This window comes from Vanessa cardui, chromosome 3 (genome assembly GCF_905220365.1).
Source record: "Vanessa cardui chromosome 3, ilVanCard2.1, whole genome shotgun sequence".
In the NCBI taxonomy this organism is placed as follows: Eukaryota; Metazoa; Arthropoda; class Insecta; order Lepidoptera; family Nymphalidae; genus Vanessa; species Vanessa cardui.
Window position 1 is genome coordinate 2267783 of NC_061125.1, and position 26542 is coordinate 2294324.

The 26542-nt window shown below is 31.9% G+C and overlaps 1 protein-coding gene across 4 annotated transcripts in view; it reads right to left on the minus strand.

Annotated features, from left to right (window-relative positions):
- The window catches only part of LOC124543116, a 99170-nt gene that overhangs the window by 67231 nt on the left and 5397 nt on the right, over window positions 1-26542 (minus strand). The window contains exon 1 of one of the 4 annotated variants that reach the window (XM_047121195.1): window positions 22585-22925. The exons of 2 other annotated variants lie outside the window; for them this stretch is intronic. In XM_047121195.1, the coding sequence (XP_046977151.1) occupies window positions 22585-22641 (57 nt within the window). In that variant the 5' untranslated portion in view covers window positions 22642-22925. Of the gene's footprint in view, window positions 1-9911; window positions 10151-22584; window positions 22926-26542 lie in introns of those variants that run through there. One more of the 4 variants, XM_047121210.1, reaches the window with a different exon arrangement.

Below are 26542 nucleotides of genomic sequence, written 5' to 3' on the forward strand. Positions count from 1 at the left end.
GTTGGAAATGGGTCAGATGTCAGTTAACGGCATTTTAGTTATACCACGGCAGAACGGAAGGTCTTCACTCCAGTAAGGCCCAGTGCACTCCAGTTGGGCGACATGTAAAGTCCTCAAAAAATGGTGTATCCATACGGGAACTATAGTTATTTTTTATAAAAAAAAAAAGAAAAGTAAAGTAACAGCCTGTAAATTTCTCACTGCTGGAATAAGGCCTCCTCTTCCATTAAGGAGAGAGCTTGGAACATATTCTACCACGCTGTTCCAATGTGGGTTGGTGGAATGCACAAGTGGCAGAATTTCGATGAAATTAGACACATGCAGGTTTCCTCACGATATTTTCCTACACCGCCGAGCATGAGATGAATTATAAACACACATAAAGCACATATATATAGTGGTGCTTGCCTGGGTTTGAACCCGCAATCATCGGTTTATATGCACGCGTTCTAACCACTGGGCCATCTCAGCTTTATATATATGTAATGGCCATTTTTTTATACCTAATTAAATTAAAAAATAAAACAATTTGCCTATTAACTTAAGCAAGAACACATACAGATACTGAAGATACAAAGAGAATACACATACAAAAAAGTAATTAATTTAAAAAAGTCTTCTATACCAAATGGTTGATTAAAGGTCATATATATTCGTGGGTGCAATAACGCAAACACAACTCTTTGTCTAAGTAATCGACGCGTATTGTTGGTTTTTGTGAATCGCCTTCGTTATTCAGGCCACGGACTTCAGTTTTTTTATTCTGATGCACGTAGGTAGAGTACCATCAGTCGCTTGTATTTTATCATCTAAGCTAGATGCATTTGTTTTTTTTAATTAACATATGACGTAATATTTACGTGTGAATATTACTTATTTATTTATTTAATTAGGACAACCAACAGTAGATACAATATAACAACTTGAATCAAGGAAAATGTTCTACTAATTACAGGTAGTCTCGGCATGCACTTATAAAATTACAATACACATATTTTATAACATATTTTTAAGTGAAAACTTATACATGCAGTATTCGACTTCGTACTAATAAATATTTACATATATAATTTATATCGTCAGTAACAATCTTAGCGAATACTTACTTTATAAAATAAATCTCCGTTCCAAATTCCAGCTTTCCAGGCTCGATAGTCTATGCATTGATAGTCAGTCAGGAGAAACTTACGAGTACAGTGGAAAACAATGGTATCTTATTAATTTTTTTTCATGGCAATGCCGCATTTTAAGTAAGCCCTAATATACCTATTTAGTCTTCGAATGTACTATGAGTAAGGACGGCAATAGCCCAAGGAGTAAATGAGCCTGAGGCTTTTTACATCGCGGCTATAAACCATTGCGCTATTGACGCAATTAGTCAAGTGATTATGAAATTAAATTATCTAAGTTTTTTTTTACTTGTATGGCAAGATTTCGTTACATTATGTTCAAATGTATCAAGGGCGAAATATTAGCTACTCGCATAGTTTCACTGCTCTGCTCCATGGTTCGTAACGTGATGTAATGTAGTTCATGACCTTTCTCAATAAATGGGCTATCTGACGCAAATCGTTTTTTTATTGGATTGTTAGATCACGGAACCAAAACAAAAAACCTTTCCGGTTTATTTAAAGTAGGATAGTAGAGCCGAAAGTTTACAAATTGTAACACAAAAACAAATTCTTAAATTCTTAGGGTTAGTAGTTATGTAAGTACAATCAATCAAAATATGTAATTTTTTTTAAATAAAGATCACTATGTATTTTGTCACATAAATGTATGGGCATGTAAAATATATTATAATAAATAACTATATAAATATTTAATTATAATAATATTGTTGGAATAAACATCTAAGTCGAACGACATATGCATCACGTCACATAAAATCTTTTCAAAAAAAAGGGCGGGGGTATTGTGGTAGATACATTTTTACCGCTATTATCATTTAATACGGTGTAGGGTCATCATCGTTGGTTATTTGTGTTGCAGATTTAATGTTTTTCTTTTACGATAGATTGTTTTTGTAAATTAAAGTTCTTTGTTTTTAGAGGTTAAACTATTTGCTTTTTTTTCTTTTTGTGATTCCTACTTCTGGTCCTAAAAATATATACTAATAGTAATTGACATCAGCGTTTACATAAGGAACCAAACACACTAGCAACATTGCCTCATTTTTTTTAAAATAATATTTTTTATTAGAATCCAATCCACTTATATTTCGCAAGAATATCGACACTATCTGAATGACGTAAGTTTTAATATAAATGGTGCTTTCACACGCATTTCACAATTACTTGTATGAATGATAAAGTCCAATGGTTGATAAGATAGAACCGAGAATCACACAAGATGATACAATTGCAAATGCTTTGTGATAAACAAGTTTATTTCGGTGCCAGTGATATATATGCTAGAAATTGGGTCTTTAATTATTAAACGTAATTGTTGTCATGGGGTAATCTTTTATCCACATTAGGAGTCTTTGTACAGAGGTTTATCTGAATATCATTGTTAGGAACAGTTTTGTAGAATTTATAAAGAAAATGATTGTAGTTTTGTGCCATAAATATTGTGCTTAAAAAAATTGAACGAAGTATTTTAAAATATGAATTCTAAATAAAATAAATATATGTAATGGAGCTTCTTTTAAATAGAAATAAAAATAATTTTCATTAAGCTCGCAGGACCATATTATTAATATTATAAAGACAAGATGTGACTCTCACTATTATAGTCATGAAATTTCCTTTTATACAAAATTAAAAAAAAAAAACATTGAAATTGATGGCTCAATTTTTACTCAAGAACTACATTTGGATACACGAATTTTACAAATTCATTTATGTGACGGTCTTCCCATATCGTATGGTACCAGTACCAGGATTATCAGGTTATATTCGTGTTTAAGGCTGTACTGTATTCGGTGTCATATTACGGCATATTCGGATTATGGATACTGTTGGGGATTATCCGTGGTCGAAATTCGATACAAAGCGTTTTTTTTTAATCTTTCGAATAAAATACTATGAATAATGAAAATGAAAGAACACTTTGGGCGTTAACTAATCACTACATATTATAAAACAAAGTCGTCCCGCCGCGTCTTTCTGTCTGTATGTTCCAAAATTTTAATTATATATTAATGAATAAATGATGATAAGCTCCAAAATTATTTCATGCTGTTTTTGGTAACATGTTCTACAGTGAATAATGCAGTATTCTATCCTTACTATTATCCTCACGAAGAAATCTCTGAAAGGAAATTTATTTTTTGGAAATTCGTATTCTAATAATTGTGTAATCTGTACTTTGCGTAATATCCAGTGTTTAATCGTTTTTTATAAAACAAAAGAGAAAAATAGATTTTAATTGATACTTTTTTTTAAATAAATTTTTGAATTTGCATTTTTGACAAATTATGAAAAAATCTAAAAAACGTGATAACTCAAAAATTGTTTACTTTTGCGCTATACATATTGGGGTTAAAATTATTGCAAATAGTCACTCCTATCACCTCCTAACGGATATACGTCGAGTTACCAATAACCCTGTATAAATAAAAAGTCAAAATATTAAAAAAAACCGGGCCAGGCTGCTAGTTAAATATAAAATATGATTTTATAAACAGTAATGTTAGACAACGTTTCAGAAACATTTTTTTTATCTTTAACATTACAGTACGAACATACCCAGTATTTTCATCTATCTACATCTGATAACTGATAACGACGACCGATTCCCATGATGGACAATTGTATAGAAGAAATTGTTTCTCTCGCAAGACCTATTTTCATTGTAATTTTACTGGTATTTATAAATTTACTTATTATTCTGTAATAGCTGTTATATAATAACTGATAACATCATTGAATAGCTTACAAATTAGCTTTTTCTAAGCATATAATGTAATGTAATCATGAATTAACAACAGCATCAGTCGACTAGGTTGCAATTAGAAAAATGACCGGTGCGCTGTTTATTGCAATATAACGTCAAATGACCTAATTTTTTTCGCAGATCACGTGAATACAATGTTATTATTTAATATTATAATATTATTATTAATTTTAAAAACAAGTGAAAACGGGTGTGAAAATCGTGTCAAGATATTATGACGTTGAAATAACAAATATTTAATTTTAAGAACATTGGCCGAAATGGCCCATTGGTTAGAACGATTACATCTTAACCGATGATCGCGGTTTCGAACTCACCACTGCATATTCACGTGCTTAATTTGTTTTTATAATTCATCTCGTGCTCGGTGGTGAAGGAAATCACCGCGAGGAAACCTGCATGTGTCTAGTTTCATAAAAAATCTGCCACATTTGTATTCCATCAAACCGCATTGGAACAGCATGGTGGAATATGTTCCAAATCTTCCGGCAAAGGGAGAGGAGACCTTAGCCCAGCAGCGGTAAACTTACAGGCCGTTGTTGTTGTTGTAAAACATTGGTGGTATATTTCGTATTGTATTATTCAAAATAAGAATTATCATAACTGATTCTTCTTTCAAGAAACCTTAGTATATTTTAGTATTATTACTTCAAGTCAATTTTCGACCCGATTCGTAACTCAAGCGTGCTATTTAGCGACTAATTATGTCTTTGAAGTATCGCCCTGTATCGACTGGTGCTCACTGGCCGACTGGCTGCCTCGTGCTCTATTTTGCTTATTAATAGGTTCTGAACACGCGGTGTCCTTATTCAGGCATTTTTGATTGAATAATTTTAAACTAAAAATATGTAAAAAGTGATAGTTTAGCTACAACGACCACTGTATAGCACTGCAAAAAATATATCCCACGCACGCACTTTTAACTTTTCGACACTATGTCCGTATTCTTTGCTAATTATGACTATACTACGTTGTATTCTGCTTTTTAACTTTAATCTTTTAAGACAGTTATGACAGACTGGCTGAGGAGGTCTCGAAGTTCTTGGATATGTTCGCATCAAAACTATCGCCAAGACTATCTTTGTCAGCAGTAGAATAGGTTATGAATATTTTTATGACTACTATCTAAGTGTTAGTGTTTTTTTCATTTAAATTCAATATTAAGGAATAAGCAAAGAATAAAACGTAGTCTATATCCTTTCTTGGGTTCACGCTTACCCCATATCAAATTTAATCAAAATCGGTTCAGCAGATTGACTGTGAAAGCGTAACGGACAGGAAAACAATGTTACTTCCGCATTTATAATAAAGTATGGATGGCATCTCCAAAACAAAGTCCGCAATGGCGTGTTAATTAGGAGGAAAAATAAAAAATAAATATCTTTTTATCAGATGTTGTTAACAAAACTAGTTCATGTTTTGCAATAGGTTGCTAATTTACGAACATATGGCGAAAACTACTTACATATAAAAACTGTTAGCAGCAGATTTAAGTGTATTAACACGCAAATATGAAACAAAAAATAGGTAAGTATGTGAAAAATATGTTATGTACCTACATATTATAGTGTGTAGGTATTATCACATTTACTGTTGAACAGCATATAGCTATGTTCCAAATTTAAAAGCGAGTGAACCAGTGTAATTACATACTCATGGGCTACTAGTAATAAGTTAAGTAGTACGTGTAGTCCACCAGGTTGGTTGCGCATAAGAGATATAAGAAACGATAATTATTTCTTAGACCAATGTCTATCGCTGACTGTTCGATTTTTAAATCGTCGTTACATTTTCAAATGTCAAATATGTACATCATAAACGCATACCGTCATCATGAAATGTCATATAGGTACAATTAGAGGACAGTAACCTACAATGATCATCAGTAACGTACTGACTTAGTTTTAGAGAACAATAACAATAATTTCGAAGTTCGGATTTAAAATAATATTGCATAATATCACAAACATTACTCTGTTCCCAATGTAAGTAGCTAAAGCACTTGTGTTATGGAAAATCAAAAGTAACGATGGTACCACGAACACCCAGACTCAGATAACATAGAAAACTAATGAACTATTTCTTCATCTACTCGGCTGCGAATCGAATAAGGGACCTCGGAGCGGTGTACTCATGAAAACCGGTGTACACACTACTCGACCACGGAGGTTGTCAAATATATTTTTATACGTTATACAATCCCAAAATTTTTAATGAACATACTAATGTTTATACAATACAAAATATTCACACACTCATAATCATAATTTATATTCAATATATTTTTATTGTTGATATAACGCATACATAGACAATAAATAATTACACATCACTGTAACGCACACTTACAAGGAACACACACAAAGATCCTCAGTAAGGTACTATTATACAGAGGAGTCATTGTATTAAGTGTACCAGTGATGTGCAATAGTGCATGTTTTATCCAACTGAAGACTCTGTTGCTGTCGTAACATGACCCTGGGCTGGATTAGTTTACCTACTCATAATCATGCATCGAGGATATTTTGTAATTCACCAAATTAGCTTTAAGTTTTATGAATGAAGTGTATTTTTAATTAACGTATTTTAAAGAGCTGGTTAGAACGCGTGCATCTTAAACGATGATCGCGAGTTCAAACCCAGGCAAGCGCCGCTGATTCATGTTCTTAATTTGTCTTTATAATCCATCTCGTGCTCGACGGTTAAGGAAAACATCGTGAGGAAACCTGCATGTGACAAATTTCATAGAAATTCTGCCACATGTGTATTCCACCAATCCGCATTGGAACAGCGTGGTAGAGTATGTTCCAAACCTTCTCCTCAAAGGGAGAGGAGGCCTTTAGCCCTGCAGTGGGAATTTACAGGCTGTTGTTGTTGTAATCAAAAACACAACGGAACATGTTTACAAAATTAATATATAGTCGGGGAAAGAGATTAATTCTTAAATAGTGCTTTTAGGAAATGAGATTTACTGACTTCACTTTTAACCTCATATCCCAAAAGCACCATCTTGGCGATTAAGACTTTCTTCTTTTGGAACTATTTAAAATATTAATAATCTTTCTTATCTTCCATTGGTAGTAATTACAGGAACAACATATCTTATACAAGCTGTTATGTGAACGAAAAATAATTACTATTATTAAAACTGATCAAGAATCTGACGTGATTGAATTTCCCATAATTTCAAGCGATGGATATCTAAAAATTACACGATCGACTTTCTAATTAAATAATTTCCTGTGATATCGTATCAATCAATTACGTCCAGTTTATTCAATGTAGCTAACCAAGTATATAATGTGTAATGTTCACACTTTTATAATTTAAATATGTGTATAAAATAACTTTAGTCAAACCGTACATTACATACATATATTATTGTATTTAACTAAATTGATTGTATTTTGTAAATATTGAAAAAGAGTAACTACTTAGTTTCTTGCCGGTTCTTCTCGGTGGAATCTACTTTCCGAACCGGTGGTAGCTTCACTTAATTGTTAAATGACGATTCAAAAGTGCTTATAAAAGCCCACTTGAATAAAGTTTATTTTGGTTTCGTATTAAAATTACATTCATATTATGATAAATCACAAATTAATCTAAAGAGTTTTGAGAAAAACTTTGATCAAAGATAGGATTTACTTTAGAGGAAGACCATTTACATTTATTCCAGTGGCGGTTTAACCAATAGGCTAAGTAGGCTGGAGCCTAGGGCGGCAGATTTAGAGGGGCGGCAAATTTAGCCCAAATTTGTTATTACCTTACAGAAATTAAAAAAAAGAACTTATATGTACACACATTACGTCCGTAATCCGTATACTCGTCACTACATAGCGGGTTGGAAAAATAACCTAGTAACTAACAGAAATATCACCTACTTTATAATCGTACTAACAACGGGAAAAAACTGATGTAATGAGGACGATAGAACACAAATCATAAATGTTGCAAAAAAAAAAGTAGGGGCGGCAATAATTGAATAGCCTCCTAGCGGCAGATTTGTAAATCCGCCACTGATTTATTCAAATATTTGGTAAGGCTTTTTGTAAGCCAATTTGGGTAGGTCCCACGAACCCATCAGATATTTTACCACTTATCAGTATTGGCAACCTATATCATAAAAAAACATTACGATATCGTTTCGCTTCGAGGTAGGCAATAAAGTTTTATTGGCCTGACCCTAGGTTGACCCTACAATCTTAGAATCTGCGACCTGATAAGCTACTACTACTACTAATATTATAAATGCATCAGCAACTCTGCCTTTTTGTCTGTTTCACGACTAAGCTGACCTGAATTTGATATAACGGTGAATGGTATGAATCTTTGACCCCAAGGATATGGTTACTTTTCTATACCTAACTCCAGAAAAATCCTAGAGGGACTAGTGCTTCAAAACTCGCTGTCTTGAACGAGAGATCTTCACATTTTAGCCACCTACATTTTTTGTTTTTATTTTCTGTCACCATGACCTTCACCCATAGAATCTGACAAAAGAACGAGAACGTACCGGTTACATTGTCAATGCACGACCAACCATGGAATCTAAGATGTTTTGTATTGTAATTATACCGTCCCATAGAAATCGGAACACAGCAATACAAATTATGTTTGACGGTTATTAGTGTGTGGACCCAAATACGGTACCAGTAAAAGTCACCGGTCGCCTTTCTTTATAGACATACTAGCTATGCCCGCGACATCGTGAGCGTTTGAATTAGAGATAAAAATTATTGTTCGCATATTATTGACAATATTTGGACATTGCAACGTGATGTTATTATTATTATTTTTTTGTATAATTCTAGAATAAAAATGCCTGAGTTACTTCTTACTACATTCGCTATCTGCTAGTGAAACTCCCTTCAAAATCGGACCAGCCGTTCTAGAGATTAACCAGAGCAAACTGACAGCCAAAAAAAATTGAAAAAAGAATGTTATTTCGGTATATGTACCATGTATACATTGCATGCATTTAGTAAAATGCTGTTATTTCAATATAACAAACAGACACTCCGATTTTATTATATGTATAAATAATAAAAATCAATCTACACAGTGCTTGTCATTGAAATATATAATAATAAATCAGTAGAATTTGTTTTTGTAATGCCTAATTGTACCTAACAATAACTTATACCTACTAGAAAAAGCAGTAAGTTTGGAAAGTCTCAGTAGGTATTTATGGCTATGATATAAGAAGTGTTTTAGTTGTTTTTAAACATTTATCTACTAAGACTCACAACTACTTGGCCGAAAACCATCATGCAACTATCAACAAGAACTCTAAAAAAAACTGTAATGTAAAGATTTTCAAATCTATAGAATCTAAACAAAAACATTCAATAATTTGTTTTAATGAGATACATGCCGTTATAAATGTTCTATATAAAATAATAATCAGAGAGTTTTACAAATTTCAGTCTACTTATCTACTTGTGTTGTGTTGTGTATTATGTATCTTACGAGACTGTCTTTTATCTAAAAACTGAAGTGCGTCATTTCTCAAAATCCGAGAAAAAAGGGCTAAAGAAGGAGACCCCTCCTACTAAAATCAGACTTAGAGCTAATAATTTCAATCGTGTTTAAAACTTTTAGAATTACACTTTTGAAATTAGTTTCTTATTTAACTACAGGTAAATATATATGACTTATAAAGGTTATATGTTTTATAACATGAAAAGTTGTACATATTAGAATTTTAACTTATTTGAAATGTGTGCGAATATTCTGAAGGATAACCAGTAGGTTAAGAGCGAATGATATATATATTAGACCATTAAGGAAAAACATAACAAAGTTATTACAAGTATGAAATGTAAATATATATATAAATCTGTGAATCATAATGCAATAGTACATACGGATGAAACATTGAATTAAAACATACATATTAATTATTACATTACAAAAGAACGTACGGTCTATACACATTCACTGTTCTGTTTATAGAAAGTATAAGAAATATAATTAAACTAAATATTTCTCTTTAACATTTCAAACATTACCTGTTTTGTATTATTTTCAATTGTCTTTAATAATCATCCAAAATACATCCAAATATGTGTAACACAGCACAATAGCAACTGTCACTGTTTTTTTATTTCAACTCGTAACGAGTGATGAATTGAAAATTTCTTAATGCGGTTTTGGAACCGTAAAAAATGTTTTAAACTTTTTAAAAATGGCCGCTGAGCAAAACGTCGCGCTCCGATGGCGCGCGAAGAAATACTGAGTCCGAGGTAAACCTAAGGCTTGCAGAAAACAGCCTGCCGTGTTCCATAGGAAATGCATGTGGATAGTGTTATTATTTTTATAGACAATAAAAGGTCGATAACCCGAGATGCGTTTTGCAATTTGCGTCTTGAAATACCAAGGTTCCTCTTTGCTGGAGAGCCGTGACAAATCGTCAAATTAGCATGATCATGGTATTGAAACGGACAAATTAATTACATTGTATTAAATCTTGTATCATTGGTGGTTTAATAGTAAAAAATATCGAGTAGGTAAAAAGTATAACCCAATATTATAAACAGCTGAAAAACTCAGTTGAAGGTTAGGTTACTATTCAGTAAAATAACAATGTACTAAATCATTTGCATTCAAAACAGCAATTTATTTACATAATATAAATATTAAATAGTATATAATATAAGAGAAAAGTGTTCCATATTTTTTTATGTTGGAAATAAATAGCTATATTAACTATATTTATGTTTTAATTCACAGAATAATAATCTTGCTAATTGAGATTAAATCAGAATACAAAAACCATGCCACGTCGATACCGGATTAGTCGTTTTACCAAATCGCAAATACAACATTTACAATCAAGTATCTATTCTAGGTAAAGTAAGAGTAGGTTTCACAAGACCTAGGAAATTAATCCTTATTTTAGATCACTTTCTAATTCAATCACATTTACTTCCTAAAGGTTCTAGTTATATCGCACCTAGCTCGCTGCATCCATAATGTTACCAGATGTAAAAAAAAACATCCGGTACCATGTATGTAAAATATATATATCTATCCCAAACACAGAAGTAAAGATACAATAATTAAACAATTTTGACACTGGTTTGACATATCGTTAATAATTAATCTACGCAATTAATTATGGATATGACATAAAATGGCGTTATGATTTTCAGAGAAATGCTTTTTCGAAATTTGAATGTAAAATTAAAATAAATATAATTAGTTAACCGGAATTATTATAAACAAAGATATATTATGAAGAACTGATTGCATTGTATAATATTACAGACCTGATATATAAATATAATATAACAAATGAAACTAAATTTTGTTTTTCTCTAAATTGTCAATCATGTCTAAAGTTGTGAAGCCAACAAATATCCTGAGAGATCAACTATTTGTAATCTCAGGCTGTTGTTCGGACTTCATTTTTTTTCTTTTCATTATATAGTATGCAGGATTGTGTTTTTCTCTCTTTGATTATCTGGTATATATGTATCTCTGTAACTGGTTGTATTTGTAATAAAGTTATCTATCTATCTTTACATTTATTAGTATTGAGTAAACATACGACATTCTAGGTCACCCGTTAACTTGATTACATTGACAACTGTTAATAAGAATTCCTTTCATTTTTCCATTCAAGCTATTCGCTACAAAATATAATATTAATGTATAGCAACGAGGTTGTATAGGAAACAAATCAAGGTCTGCGAGAGACCGGGTGCAGTGACGGGCGACCTGGGCGTGACGTTGCAAAGAGCAAAGCATATTCAACCTCTTTTAGAGTTCCTTAATCGAGAAACACATTTATTCTGATTTTTATGTTAATTTGCACAAACTTTTTCCCTTTATTTCAGTACATAAACTACCAAGTAAGACTGATGGTAAATGTGAATAGACCTTAGACTATAAAAAAAATAATAGTCTCTTACATCGCCAACACACACCAACCTTGAGAATTAAGATGTTATACCTCTTTTGTTTGTAGTTACACTGACTTGCTTAACCTCTAAACCAGAAGACAACAATACTAAATAATGCTACTTGACGGTGTAATGTATTATGATGAGTGGATGTTACCTACGCAAAAGGGTTTGCACAAAATCTGGCCAACAAAAATCTCTAAATCGTCATTTATTTAAAAATAAATAAAAGTACTCATTACTATCACGAGTTTACACAAGTAATCTTTGACTTTCAGATTGCGTCCTGGATTCGAAGTATAAATGTATTCAACATTTTTTCCACAAATTATTTTCATTTGATTCACAGGAATGTCACATGTCATTGACTATATGACGTCATTCAATATAACTGTTATTTTAGTCACTGAATTTTTTATCTGGTTCAATCTAGTTTTTTTGTTAGCTATATTGATACTGTATGACACTTGATATCAAGGGTTATTTGTATACTTAAAGTTTGAAAATACATACAACAACTACAGCCTGTAAATTTCCCACAGCTGGGATAATGCCTTCTCTCCCTTTTAAGGAGAAGGTTCGGAACATATTCCACCCCGTTCCAATGCGGGTTGGTGGAATACACATGTGGCAGGATTTCTTTGAAATTTCGTTACACTAGATGAATTATAAACACAAATTAAGCACACGAATATTCAGAGGTTGTCTGGGTTTGAACCTGCTGTCAACGGTTAAGATGCACGCGTTCTGGCCACTGTACCATCTCGGCTCGAGAATACATGGCGTTAAGGAAATGTACGTATGTGTATACATACGTCACTACAAGACAAGCACAGTTAGGAATTTCGTGATCTCCACCAAGTTCCAATGGATTGCGTAACAATAACGGATGCGCGTACGACCTCATTTTTGCGGTTTTAACATCGATTCGAATTTCAAATTGCAGTGATTTGAATTTGCATTTTATCAATAGAGCACATAAGTACTTTTTTTTTAATATTTTTTGCGTATAGATTTTATTGATTCAAAGGAGGTCATACTTCAATTCCAACATCGCAAAAAAAACGTATTGCATTAGTAATAAGTTTATTACTAAAGGTCGTACAACGACGACGACGATTTGCTCATACTAAAAGTGAACCTATGTAGGTTCACTTTTAGTATGAGCAAATCTTCAGTGAATTTTCTTCAACTTTTATGTTGCTTAATAAATATAAAACTTTTTAATTCAATTTAAAACACATTAATGTATTTAAATATGCAATCGAATCTTAGGTCAGAGAAGTAACCAATAACTGAAATTATATTTTTAGAACGTTGACTTTTGTAAACGTATCAACTTTGAAATAGGTCATATATTGTGGCCACGCTCGTTTAGGGAATGAACTTCAAGTTATGACGTTTAAAATATCCTGACTTCATCAAATTCGGTACACTGTTTTGGCTAAAAGATAGACAGAGTAACTTTGCCATTCTACTGTTGTTATAGATTAATATTTATTAAAGATATATCTAATTTTACAATATGATGTAAAACAGTTCTATAGAAGTTTAACTTTTGCTAAATATTCACAACACACACAACAACAGCCTGTTAATTATGGGAAATTCAATCACGTAAGATTCTTGATCAGTTTTAATAATAGTAATTAATTATATTTCGTTCACATAACAGCTCGTATAAGATATGTTGTTCCTGTTATGACTACCAATTGAAGATGGGATTATTAATATTTTAAAATAGTGCAAAATAAAAAAGGCTTAATCACCAAAATGGTGCTTTTGGGATATGAGGTTAAATGTGAAGTCAGTAAATCTCATTTCCTAAAAGTACTTTTTTGGAATTAATCTCTTTCCCCGACTATATATTAATTTTGTAAACATGTTCCGTTGCTTTTTTGATTACAACAACAACAGCCTGTAAATTCCCACTGCTGGGCTAAAGGCCTCCTCTCCCTTTGAGGAGAAGGTTTGGAACATATTCCACCACGATGTTCCAATGCGGGTTGGTGGAATACACATGTAGCAGAATTTCTATGAAATTTGTCACATGCAGGTTTCATCACGATGTTTTCCTTCACCGCTGAGCACGAGATGAATTATAAAGACAAATTAAGCACACGAATCAGCGGTGCTTGCCTGGGTTTGAACCCGCAATCATCGCTTAAGATGCACGCGTTCTAACCACTGGTCCATCTCGACTCTTATAAATAAATATTCATCTCGAGCTAATTATTTATTGTTGGTGGCCAAATTTTAATAACCATATACACATATAAAATATATAACTTTTATATAGACATCTGAGGAACCGAAAAGTCCTGAGTTCAAGAATCAAACCAAACCCCGGTTCCGGTAATTAAAGTTTATTCGATATTTTGGCCAATAAATTCTCAAATGCAAAATTATGGCAGTCGGTAATGTTTTCGCTTCCATACTTTGCAGAAGATATAAACCTGTTGCTCCCGTCACTTAACTTTTTCCAGTCCTGTCATTTGGAGTCCTGACGGCTTACGATATATAGTGAATTGTATTAGCGGCTACACATATGCACTATTTTATATCCTGAATTAGCAAAACTAGCGTCAAAAATAACCATCGCACTGTTAGAAAGATATCATCACTACCAAATGGGAATTTGATGAAATAAAAGTAAAGGCGATTATTTAAATATTTATTTTATGTGTAAGTAATGACAGAGTACAATATATATACATACTTAGACGTCAGACGAGAAAACATAGTTGACAAGTATTCAATACATAAAAAAGTTTAATATTTAATTTTTGTATGCGTCCTCCATACTCCTAACATAATTTAATTAAAAAGAAAAAGCATATTTTCCTAATTGATTTTTTTAGAACATTGATAAAAATAATAAAATTAGTATTTTTATTTTATAGACAATATTTCAAAGACAAAGTAAAATATAACGATGAACAAGACAAATATGTCTAGTTAAAGTAGCAGGTATGCGCTATATTTTTATATCCAAATAACTTTTGTTGATTTCGTAACGCTGTTTATAGAAAGAGATGGGCTTATCAAACGATCACACGAGAAAACAGGACGGGAGATTGATTCGATAAATTAATTAATTTCTACTTTTGACGCTTTCACACGATATTCTGATAGAATAATTACTTCAATTAAATGCTTTTATTATGTTTTGTACAGCAAGATTGTTATTTAAGTTCATGATTACTAGGAAATAAGGACGTATTTAAATATTGTGAAGTATATTTTTGTTTTTATTTTTAATTAGGTTCGAAAAAAATAGATTAGATGTTATCAATGGACTGATTCTATTAAAGAAAGCTTTTAGCCATTTCACTTTACAAATTTAACAAAAATGTTGTCTGAATCATAATTTTCAACATTTTGTTTTAAATTTCATGGCTTGTATAATATAACAAATTAACAAGCGTTGAAAACGTATTTTTTGTCTCCGTGGTTAAATCAGCACTACAATTTCGTCACAGACCTGCTCAGTTTTTATCATTGAAATAAAATTTATTATAATTTTATTATACATTTTACTTTTTATTAATATTATAACTAACTTTTCAGACTTTATAGTGAAGCTAATTAATATCGTTATCTTGTTAGATTATTAGTATACTTTAAAAAAATACGTTAGTTTGAGACCTCTTTATATATCTTTATAGGTAATCTTTATATTGGTGTGTATTTCAGCCGTTATATGTATATACTCATTTTGAATTAGAAGCCCAAAAATAAAGTTTAATTTTCCTAACTTGAAAAGTCATGGACTTGCATATAACCTTATAACGACTGTTATACCCCCTTAGGGCTAGAATTTTCAAAACAAAGGCACTAAGGAAGGACCGTAACGGGTGTCTCAATAAAACGATCCTCAACTCAACAAACATGACCCTAACTTTAATAGTTTACGCTTGTCGATATTAATCTGACAGTCAAGACATATTATAATGTTGTCTTAAATTTTCGCGATTACACATTAAAATAAAACTAGTTATAACGGATTTGAATCGCGTATATTAATTATTTTTTGACATCCCGACGTTTCGAGCACTTTACAGCGTTCGTGGTCACGGGTAGACAAATTAATTTATAAGTATAAAGATATTATTTAAGACATATTATTTTATAAGTATAAAGATTTCGGAAGGGTCTGACTGACTGATAACACAACCGACATTGTCTGCTCATCATTTGCGAGTACATAGCTCGAAATGTTAGTCGTATTCTTTTTTTATATACATTTAAAACATGGCGCTTCAATTCAATGGTTAATTCTGTTAAACTTGAACGGTTCAATAAAACAAAAACACTTAAAAAAAATATATGTTTTTTTTTGTTTGACGTAAGCTCAATCCTTGCATTCCAAACTGAACGGATCAGTCACTTAAAACAATGCAGTGAAAGTATTCTCTCTTTATTAAATGTACTCGTCTTAATTTTACTTTGCACGTGTATTAATTCATATTAGTCAATATTACAAATGCGAAAGTCACTGGCTGTTTGTTGTGACGTCTTAATCTACACTGAGTAAGTAATAACTACTTAATTTAATAGGCTATTTGACAATGCGAAAAATACAGATTTTTTTGTTTCCATACTATAATATTATCCATGTATTATATAAAAAAGCCTTCCTCTGGAGTCACTATATCTATTTTAAAAAAACGCATTAAAAACCGTTGCGTAGCCGTTGCGTTAAAACTAAGCATACATAGACAGCGGTAAGTGACTTTGTTTTATACTATGTAATGATAACGATTGATTTGTAAATAATCTTCTTTATTATCAATTAAATATATAATATAATTCGTCAATATATTAAAAAATAATGTATACAACTGATTTACTAATTTTGACGTAACCGATTCGAGTTTCTTAGACTTCGATGCGGAGAGCAATAAATATAAACAAGCCTTGATTTCCCTTTTACATGTATTCCATGACATTTGTTAATAACTCTGCTATATTATACATTCCAAATAGTTGTAGACTATAAATATGTTTATTATTATTGTAGAACACTAATCATATCCACTTTATTTTCCTTTTAAAATTCTGACAATATCGCCAACATTAAAAACGCCATTTCATCGCAATTGCTCAAAATTTCAACCAATGGTATTACGTCAAATTAATGTCAAAGTTGTTTTTATTATTCCCATTGGTTGGAATAGACTATAAATAAGCGTCGAGAGGATTAATAATGAGAATTGCTTATTTACTGCAACAGTTCAAGAAAGAAAGGAAGAAAAATTCTTAAAATATGAGGGAAATTTATTAACACTTAGTTGCCTGTTGTCGATATACTAATCATAGTTGCAGAATCGGCAAAGATCTTTCCCTAGCATTGCTTCTGGATGTCAAATATATAAAAAAATAGTCATCATAGACATTCAAATTTAGACATAGACATTTTTATTATTTTGTTTATTAAAGACTTTATTGACCATCACAAAGTAAAACGAACAATAGGCGGACTTGATGCCTGAAGACATTTTCTTCTAGTCAACAGAAAACCATGAAGGCGTTAATTAATAATTAATGACTTTACTACTTCTTTCAAACAGTATATTCCAAATTTCAGCTTTATTGTATGAATGAGCTATAAACCATTGCCGTAAAAAGAAAAAGGAACTCACTTTCGATTTCTATAATAAAAATATGCCGTGTTGTAAAAAAAAACATGTTCGTAATTTAAACATTATTGTGCATCGGATTTTAAATTCCGAACACAGTTAATATAATTTATAATATACTTCACAACTTTTATTTTCATTTACCATCACAACTTCAAAGCACGTTTTATTAAATTATGGTTAGACCCCCGAGAGGGAAAGTGTTATTAAAGAGACAATGCCGAATTCTGTTTAGTCACCTACCTTTTGAAAAGAGAAACGTACCTACGTATTAGCTATCTACTTGATACGAACATTATAGAATTGAACCTATGATACAGTGGTATAAGATATAAGCTGAAGAGGAAGCGAGCACGGATTGATATGTTACGTCTAAGTAACAAAACGGATGTAATTTTTTTTTTTTTTCATGTTATAGGTTGGCGGACGAGCATATGGGCCACCTGATAGTAAGTGGTCACCGTCACCCATAGACAATGACGCTCTAAGAAATATAAACTATTCCTTACGTCGTCAATGTGCCACCAACCTTGGGAACTAAGATGTTACGTCCCTTGTGCCTGTAGTTACACTGGCTCAATCACCCTTCAAACCGGAATACAACAATACTGAGTACTGTTATTTAATTTTGATAGATGTAATAATTACCACGGTGATCAATCTTAAGGCAGATTTGACAACTACACAGGACAAATTATAGGGTACTCTCTATCCCCTCAATCTCATAATACGATAGGAAGGCATAACCGACGGGAAATAAGTCCAGGATCAACGTTTTTACGGCTGAACTAAGGTAAGGTAAGTAAGGTAAAAACAACGTTTTTACGGCTCAACGTAAAATCGCCAATACTCAAAACTAACGTATATAAATAATACCCAATAACATTACATGGGTTTGACTTGGGGTTTGAATCCAGGACAGCAGGATCTAACCATTAAAACAATGGTACAGGTAATTTTAAAATAAAGTAAGCTGGTAGATATTTCATAATGAAACCTCAGTGAAGAAGAAAATTAAATTACCTTTGTAAACACGCTTCGATTTTGTTACTTAAAACGCTTTCAAATCCATTGCGTAAGATGTCACCTCAGTCACGATACTTCAACTAAAGAACCCAATTACTCATCTTTCATAATGTACAATTTTAATGTACTGGCTAAAAATAAAATGTTCAGAGAGGAAAAAACCTATTGCACTTCACAATGTTTGCGATAACTGTTTACATTCGTAGGCTAAGCGCATTTTGTATATTTAGCATATTCTATGTTAATAAACAAATATGACCTTAATAATGCATCGACTTATGTTTAGTTCAGTCTCATGTAAAGAAGCTTATTCAAAAAATACCTTTACAAAATAGCTCTGTTTTGACTTCAAAAACAAAGCATTTAGAAAAAGGTCACTAAAATGCAAATATCATCATTAATAACGTTTTATTAAAACATTCTTGTTGCCCGCAAAACAATGCGTTCAGATTCGATTTCAATTCAAATTTTATGGACCAAAAAAATATATAAACACTATATATACTATATATCAAACAAAACCAAAAATAAAGGATATCTTCAAACGAACTTCTCTTTCGATTCTATAATTATGGTTTCGGTCTGACCACAAAAACAAAGAGCATTTAGAAAAGGTCGCACTAAATGTCAGTTTCAAAACATTTGTCACGCGCTAGCGCAAACGTATTAACAACTACCAAGTAGCGCCATCTGTTATCGCGATGTCACACTACGTTGTACTTTTCAAGTGTTTTTAAAGTAAAGTTGTTTTTTTAATAAATAGCTTAATAATTACATTAAAATCTAAATTCTTCTTGATTTATGATTTTTCACTATAAACATTATATTGCAAAAGATACATTTTTAATTAACACAATATTTTTTCATTAATTTGAGACGAATATAAAACATACGCTGCATAAGTAATCTTTCATTTCAAATCAAATGTTCTAGATTTCGCGAAAATTTGATTTACTTAGCTTACTTAATCTGGGCAAGTGGACCTTTTACATCAAGAATATTTAACATAACTACAATTCCCAGAACGCGTTGAAAGACGCGCGCAGATGAAATAGGTAAAAAGATTTCCTTTTACAAATAAAATGTCACAGAAACGGTCGTGTGCAGTTACGCAACGGGGCCGACGCGGTCTGTTTGTCTGTATACATGAATACCGAATGATACACCGCTGTTCTAGGTTATTACCGCTTGCTTGTGCTACTTTATTTATATATCATATTTAGTTACTTGACTATATACTACAAACACAATCGTTATTTTATTAATTATGATTAACTTTGCTTTGTTAGAAACTAAGGCAGAAAGTAAAAATTGATATTTAAACAATATTTATTGAATTTAAATAGTACTAAGACGGACAAATCTGATATTGAAAGTGTTCTATTAATATTAAGGTTCATTAATCATAACAAACCTTGGCTGATATAAAAGTCAAAAAACTGAAGTGAAGAAACATCGGAGGTCCAGGAATTGACTACCATCGGCGAGGCGACACCGACATTCGGCGCTTTGTTTTTTGCACTGAGCCTTACTAAGATTGCATATTATCTAACCAGACTAACAAGACGATACAAGTCATAAAAATACGAATTGTCTCTATTTCGGAACTTTATCTTTTGAAAAAACATTCCCCAAATTTTACCAGATGGGGCAAGTTTGACATTGGATACTCCCCTCCAACATTTGAGAATACTTTAAAAATAACTCACAAAACAAATATACTGTGAAGGGTAGGATCGGGGAAATGAAAACCTATAAGTCTATGTTTAGTATTTAGTATTAACATCGACAATTAATTAATCTATTTAGGAAAACCGTGTTGTTTTAAGCATTATTTTGCGAGAAGTCTCGCCGTTCATTTTTCCCAATTTTCCTCAGAATATTTCGAACAGAAATAAGTTACGAGAATGTTGACGTTTAACGATTTTTAATGATAATTTCGTCATTGAGTCGGGAACGCGTGATACGAATCGAGTTATGGTTAAATCCATAGGCCCATGATAGGCATTACGAGGCCGACGTGAGGCAATTGAATTCACACGCAACATTTCTTGCACTATGGCGAATCATTGTACCCCAGTTGATTGTTATGATAAAGAAACCAATACATCTTATCCTTATTTACAAATATCGTATTAAACTTATGCTGTTTGCATGTGTGAGTCAAATTTTGACCACCGATTTAGATCACATTAAGTTTGAGATAATGTAAATACCTACTTTTTTAATTCCCAAGCATGCTAGTCGGTCTATTGGGGATGGTTAATTTTTCTTTCAGCACTGATAACTCTCGTGAAAGCCTACTTGTTTACATTATTGTATATGTTTGTAATGGTGTGTCACAGTACCCCGTATTAATGATTTATAAGGATGATTTTATATATATATATATATATATATATATATATATATATATATATATATATATAATGAATTAGCCGTTGACGTACTTAATATCAATAAACAAAAAATATATGTTAAGAAAAAATATTTTGGATACCAATAGACAGTTATGATTAATTACCAAGTGAATTTTGCCAGTAGTCGTGCATATTAAAAAACAAAGTTTAATATAACAGAAACATCTGAAGAAAGTCATCAAACGATCAAAGAAACTAATGTTTATAAACGAATGATTCAACTTACGACATCAATGACATACGAAACAGTTAATACCGGATGTTACTAAATATTTATCAAATATGTAACTTAATTAAAATATCTGATTCACTTGCAATTGCGCTCGTGTTAAAATAACTTGTAAGCTATTTCTCAATCCATTTCCAGAAACCTCTTCTTAATAGTGCTACATGTCGCTTAAAACCTTTTGAAATATAATCTAAACTAGTAGTCGCCTACTTCGCACGCGCTTCAGAGTGTTTTTGTCATGTGTGGCAAAAAGTAGCCCGTGTCATTTCTCGGAGTTCAAGTTTGCTTCATACCAAAGTTCATCAAATTCGGTACAACAAACAACTCCGCTCCACCAACAACCAACCTTTGGAATTTCAAGTCCCTAGTGCGTGTAGTTACAATTAATATACAGACAGCAATACACACAGCCTGTAAATTTCCGGCTGATGGTCTAAGTCCCCCTCTCCATTTGAGAAGAAGGTTTGGAACATATTCCATCACGCTGTTACAATGCAGTTTGTTGGAATACACATGTGGCAGAATTTCTATGAAATTAGACATATGCAGGATACACGATGTTTTCCTTCACCGCCGAGCACGAGATGAATTATAAACACAAATTAAGCACATGAATTATTAGTCATGCTTGCCTGAGTTTGAACCTGCAATCATCGGTTAAGATCACCACTGGGCCATCTCGGTTCTCGTCGTATTGCTATAATCTTTAAAGTTGTTTTTTTTTATAATCACGATTACAAACTTGACAAAAACAACTATATTTTTTGTTGTGATTTCAGATTAGTTAAGTAGTTTAGCGTGAAATTGTTTGCTTTACGGTTACTTGTTGATAACTGGCCACTCGTATGTTTAATATTATGTAACACATTGATTTCGACTTTCGTATTATGTCACATAGAACTCTCTTTTCCGAGAGCTTCATGTTTATTTAATAATATAATAAATTAATGTATATTTTTATTAATGATGTTTATTTATAAATAGAATTTAAAATTATCGTTTGAATACATTATGTGTATTTAAATTAATTTTATTTATGTTTTAATGACATAACATATTTGTTATAACTGAAAACTTATTTTGTATTTATTTTTAATTAAAAGATACATAGTAGATTTAGGTAACAGCATTTTGATCTTTATAAAAAATTAATAACATCCTATTTGCATATCAAGTATTTATTTATTTCTAAAGTTTCTGCTTTATTACATAGAAACCGGTTTTTTCAAATTGCAAATGCATTCGCGCTTCTATAAACATTATAATTAGAATAAACGCGACTTTTACATTTATTAGCTACATATAGACAAAGAAAATAATATAACGAAAACAATTATAACAAAATTAAAAAAAAAAAAAGAAAAAAGGTGTTACGTATTATTTTTATCAATAACAAAGACATTATGGTTTTGTTTAATCTGTGCATTAAAGCAGTTACGTTGAAAGTGAAAGTCACTTACCTCGAAATCGCCACGGTCTCGCACCACCATTACTTTTTTGAAGAAAATCTGGGGCATATTGTCACCTCTGACCTCACTTCGATAGATCAACTTAAAATTAAAAATCCGCTGTGCAGTATTTCTAAATCACTTCACATTTTTTATGACTCAATTGAAAAACATTTTTAGGCAGAAGTGCAACAATGTCATGGACACTATTTTTTTTTTAATATGACAGTTTTTTTGGCGCGCAATTTAATTTATTAACTGAAAATATGTTCACAGATAATAACACTCGTTACACAGATTGTTTAAATTTTCAATGAAATTTAGATTTATTAAGAGCGAAATTGTTTGAAACAAACTTCGCGTTTTTTATTAAAATAGATACAGAACTTTGCCTTCTAACACTGAGTAGTCAACTAAGCCACCAAACAAGTATATAATGTTTATAAGTATGAAACATTGACTTGCTCGAGAACTGGCTGTTGCAATAAGCGAATTCCTTCTACTTGATTGACCATTATTGTTATAGCAATAAGGTTCAAAACTGCATGTCTATTGCAAAACTAACATTGATTACCATTTTAAGTACGTACAGTGCAATACACCTAAACGATACAAGATCCAATCTTGATTAAATTAGTTTGTACCATAAATGCATTTTTCTATTAAAAAAAATCTAAAAATACAAACTCTTTTAACAAAATAATAAATAAAATGTAATATTCATTCATTTTTATCATGGCTTTGTTTTTATTTCTGGCATCAGTCCCAACTTCTATAGGCAATGTCCACAAGACTGGTCCCACTTAGGTGTGGCAGAAATGACTTAAAGTTAAGTATTTGTTTTCCAACACGGGCATACAATTTCGTAAAAATAGTCTTACATTGTTACTTGAATGGTAGGTATTTCATTATTGCCAAGGTATTATAATGTGCTGTTTGTACCTCTTTGGTTTAAATGCCACCTAGATAGACTACCTATTTAAGGGAAGACGGACCAGAAATCGTGCACTGCCTGGAGGCCTCTAATTGGCTTATATTAGTCCAGCTCTTGGGCGCAACAGTCTTATGACTATTTTTTTATATAAAATTTATATCTATGTGTAAATATTTTATAGAAAGTCGAAATTCCAAGTGTCCATACCATTATCTTTTACAAATCACATCTCCGTTTAAGAAACCTATTGACATTCTAGTAAGTATAGTAACTACGTAGTTCATTAATTTTCTATGTTGTCTTGGGTCTGGGTGTTTGTAGTAATGTCGTTACTTCTGATTTTCCATAACACAAGTACTTTAGCTACTTACATTGGGATCAGAGTAGTGTATGTGATGTTGTCCAATATTTATTATACTGTCCATTATTTTATCTTACTATTTGCAGTATCAATATACTGCAAATAGTAAGGTATGTATAGGTCTGCAATGTATTCGATCAAAACATCCTTTCCCTCATTCATATTTCAGATCAATAAATGGTATTAACCCGTATCTCTTTCTAGCTCAGTGCTATCTAGAAAGAGATACGGTCATATAAGTGAACAGAAACGATAGCATTTGTTTTTGTTTTCGTACCTACTTCTATAAAAATGATTTTATCTTATAAAACTTTCCAATGAAGCTATATTGTGTCAAATCAATCATTTTCAAACAATATTACGTGAACAAGAACACGCACCGCGCCGCACTCGGCATATATATTTCTTGTGTTCAGATTACGCATGTTCAATGATAATTAAGTGCCGTCGGAAACATAATTTTTGTTACCCACAGCTAGTTTAAGTAATCACCTAAACTAACTTTGGTACGTACTAAATAAGTATATTAATTGACATAATAAATAACTACATCAATCTTGCGTAAACATTACTATTATTTACAAAGGAAAACTAGAATTTATTTAACAAAACTAAATCGATATTTAAACTTTTAAAACCTGGAGAGCCGAATTATTTCATTGGTTTGATTCAATGTTCAAACACGTGAATCTTCACCAATCCTTACAGCTTCAAACCCAGCATCACTGAATTTTCACATGATTAATTTGTTTATAAATCATCTTGTGTTCGGCGGTAAAGGAAACTATCGTAAGGAAATATGTATTATATGTATTCATCGTAATTCATGGCAAACGTAGTGTAGGACGTCCTCAGGCACGGGATGCGAGTAGCCGGAGAAAGACCACAGTGGCGTGCACTGGGAGAGGCCTATGTCCAGCAGTGGATAAAAACGGGCTGATGATGTGATGTGATGTGATGTATTCATCAAGTCGCATTATATATAATGCCGTGACTGAATAAGCTCAAAGTAAAAAGGAGAAGAAAACGTAGACCGCTGGACAGCAAAAAATCCAGGAAAAATCGTTCCGCATGTGTTAATCGAGCTATTTATTATGCTGATTTATTAACATATACAAAACTAAGTCAATTTCGTCGATTATTCTCAGCTAAGGATATTTTCTTTTCCGAATCGGTAGTATATTTTAACTTGACAATGAATAAGTAAGTGTAATGTTTCCATAGTAAGAAGTTAAATTGCTGCAGCGCATTAGATAGCGCTACATTACATACCATTTACCCATCACAAATACCACAAACGGAATATAGTGTATTATATACCATGACAAATTGAATATAATATAGTTGCACACACGGAAGAATAACGTTTGCCAACTATTACTGGCATCTTATGAAGTTAGACGTGCAGTGGCGGATTTGCCAATAGGCTATATAAGCAGGCTTGAGCCTAGGGCGGCAGATTTAGAGGGGCGGCAAATTTGGCCGAAACTTGTTATTATCTTACAGATAGAATTATAATTATATGTAAAATAATATCGTTACTGGCAGAAATATCACCTTGTTCATAATCATACTAATAACTGGAAAAAGTCGATGTAATGAGGACGATAGAACACAAATCAAAAAGTTGCAATTTCAGAATAAATGAAAACAACGTGATCGTGAACTAAATTAACGTATTGAATTTCAAAAGTTAGTAGGGGCGGCAAAAATTGAATAGCCTACTAGCGGCAAATTTGTTAATCCGCCACTGTAGACGTGTAAGGTATGCATCTCCCATTGCTAAATTACTATAGATTTTATCTCCATATCATTTAAGATTTAGTTAAAATGGCGACAGAACTACTGGGAGTACTATGAACTTGAAGAGGTCAAGAAAAACAAGTCAGTTCCCATGGCTAACAAGACATCTCCATTACGTAAGTTATGGCTTATGGTAATGTTTATATAACATAAGGTGGTTTGGTTATATAACTTAAGGCTATGTTATATGGCTGCAGATTGTCTGGCCCTAAATTTAAATCTTGAAACTAATTAATATAGAGACATATAATTGGCTTTTCAGTGACATACTTGAGGCCAAAATTAGTTCCAGACGATATCATCATTGATAGCATGCGAAAGTGAACCTGGGGCATCCGCTGAAAAAACGGAAAGGAATCTGCTGATATAAAATTCCGCAGACATTTTTAACTTAGCCGTATCGTAAATTGAAATCGTTTATAAAAAATACATTTTATAGATAAAAAAAGGCGTGGAGTTAATACAATTTCAACATATATTATTTTAAATAATTGTGATTAACTAACTTGACTTATTATTTTTTCAATTTTGAAAAAGAGTAACAACTGAGTTTCTTGCCAGTTCTTCTCGGTAGAATCTACTTTCCGAAACGGTGGTAAAATTAATTGTAAAATGACGATTCAAAAGTGCTTGTAAAATCCTACTTGAATAAAGTCTATTTTGATTTGATTTGATTTGATTTAGTGGATATTGCGATGTACTAGGACGCAATCCTGGGCATCGGAAAGTTCCACATGCGCATAATACGTTTTTCGAGCGAGGAAAAATAAGACAAAATAGGACATACCTAATCAATGTGGCCATATAAACATTGGCGAACAGTACCTCTAAAATACTACTTACTAAAATATTCGCTAGCAATTATACCTTTT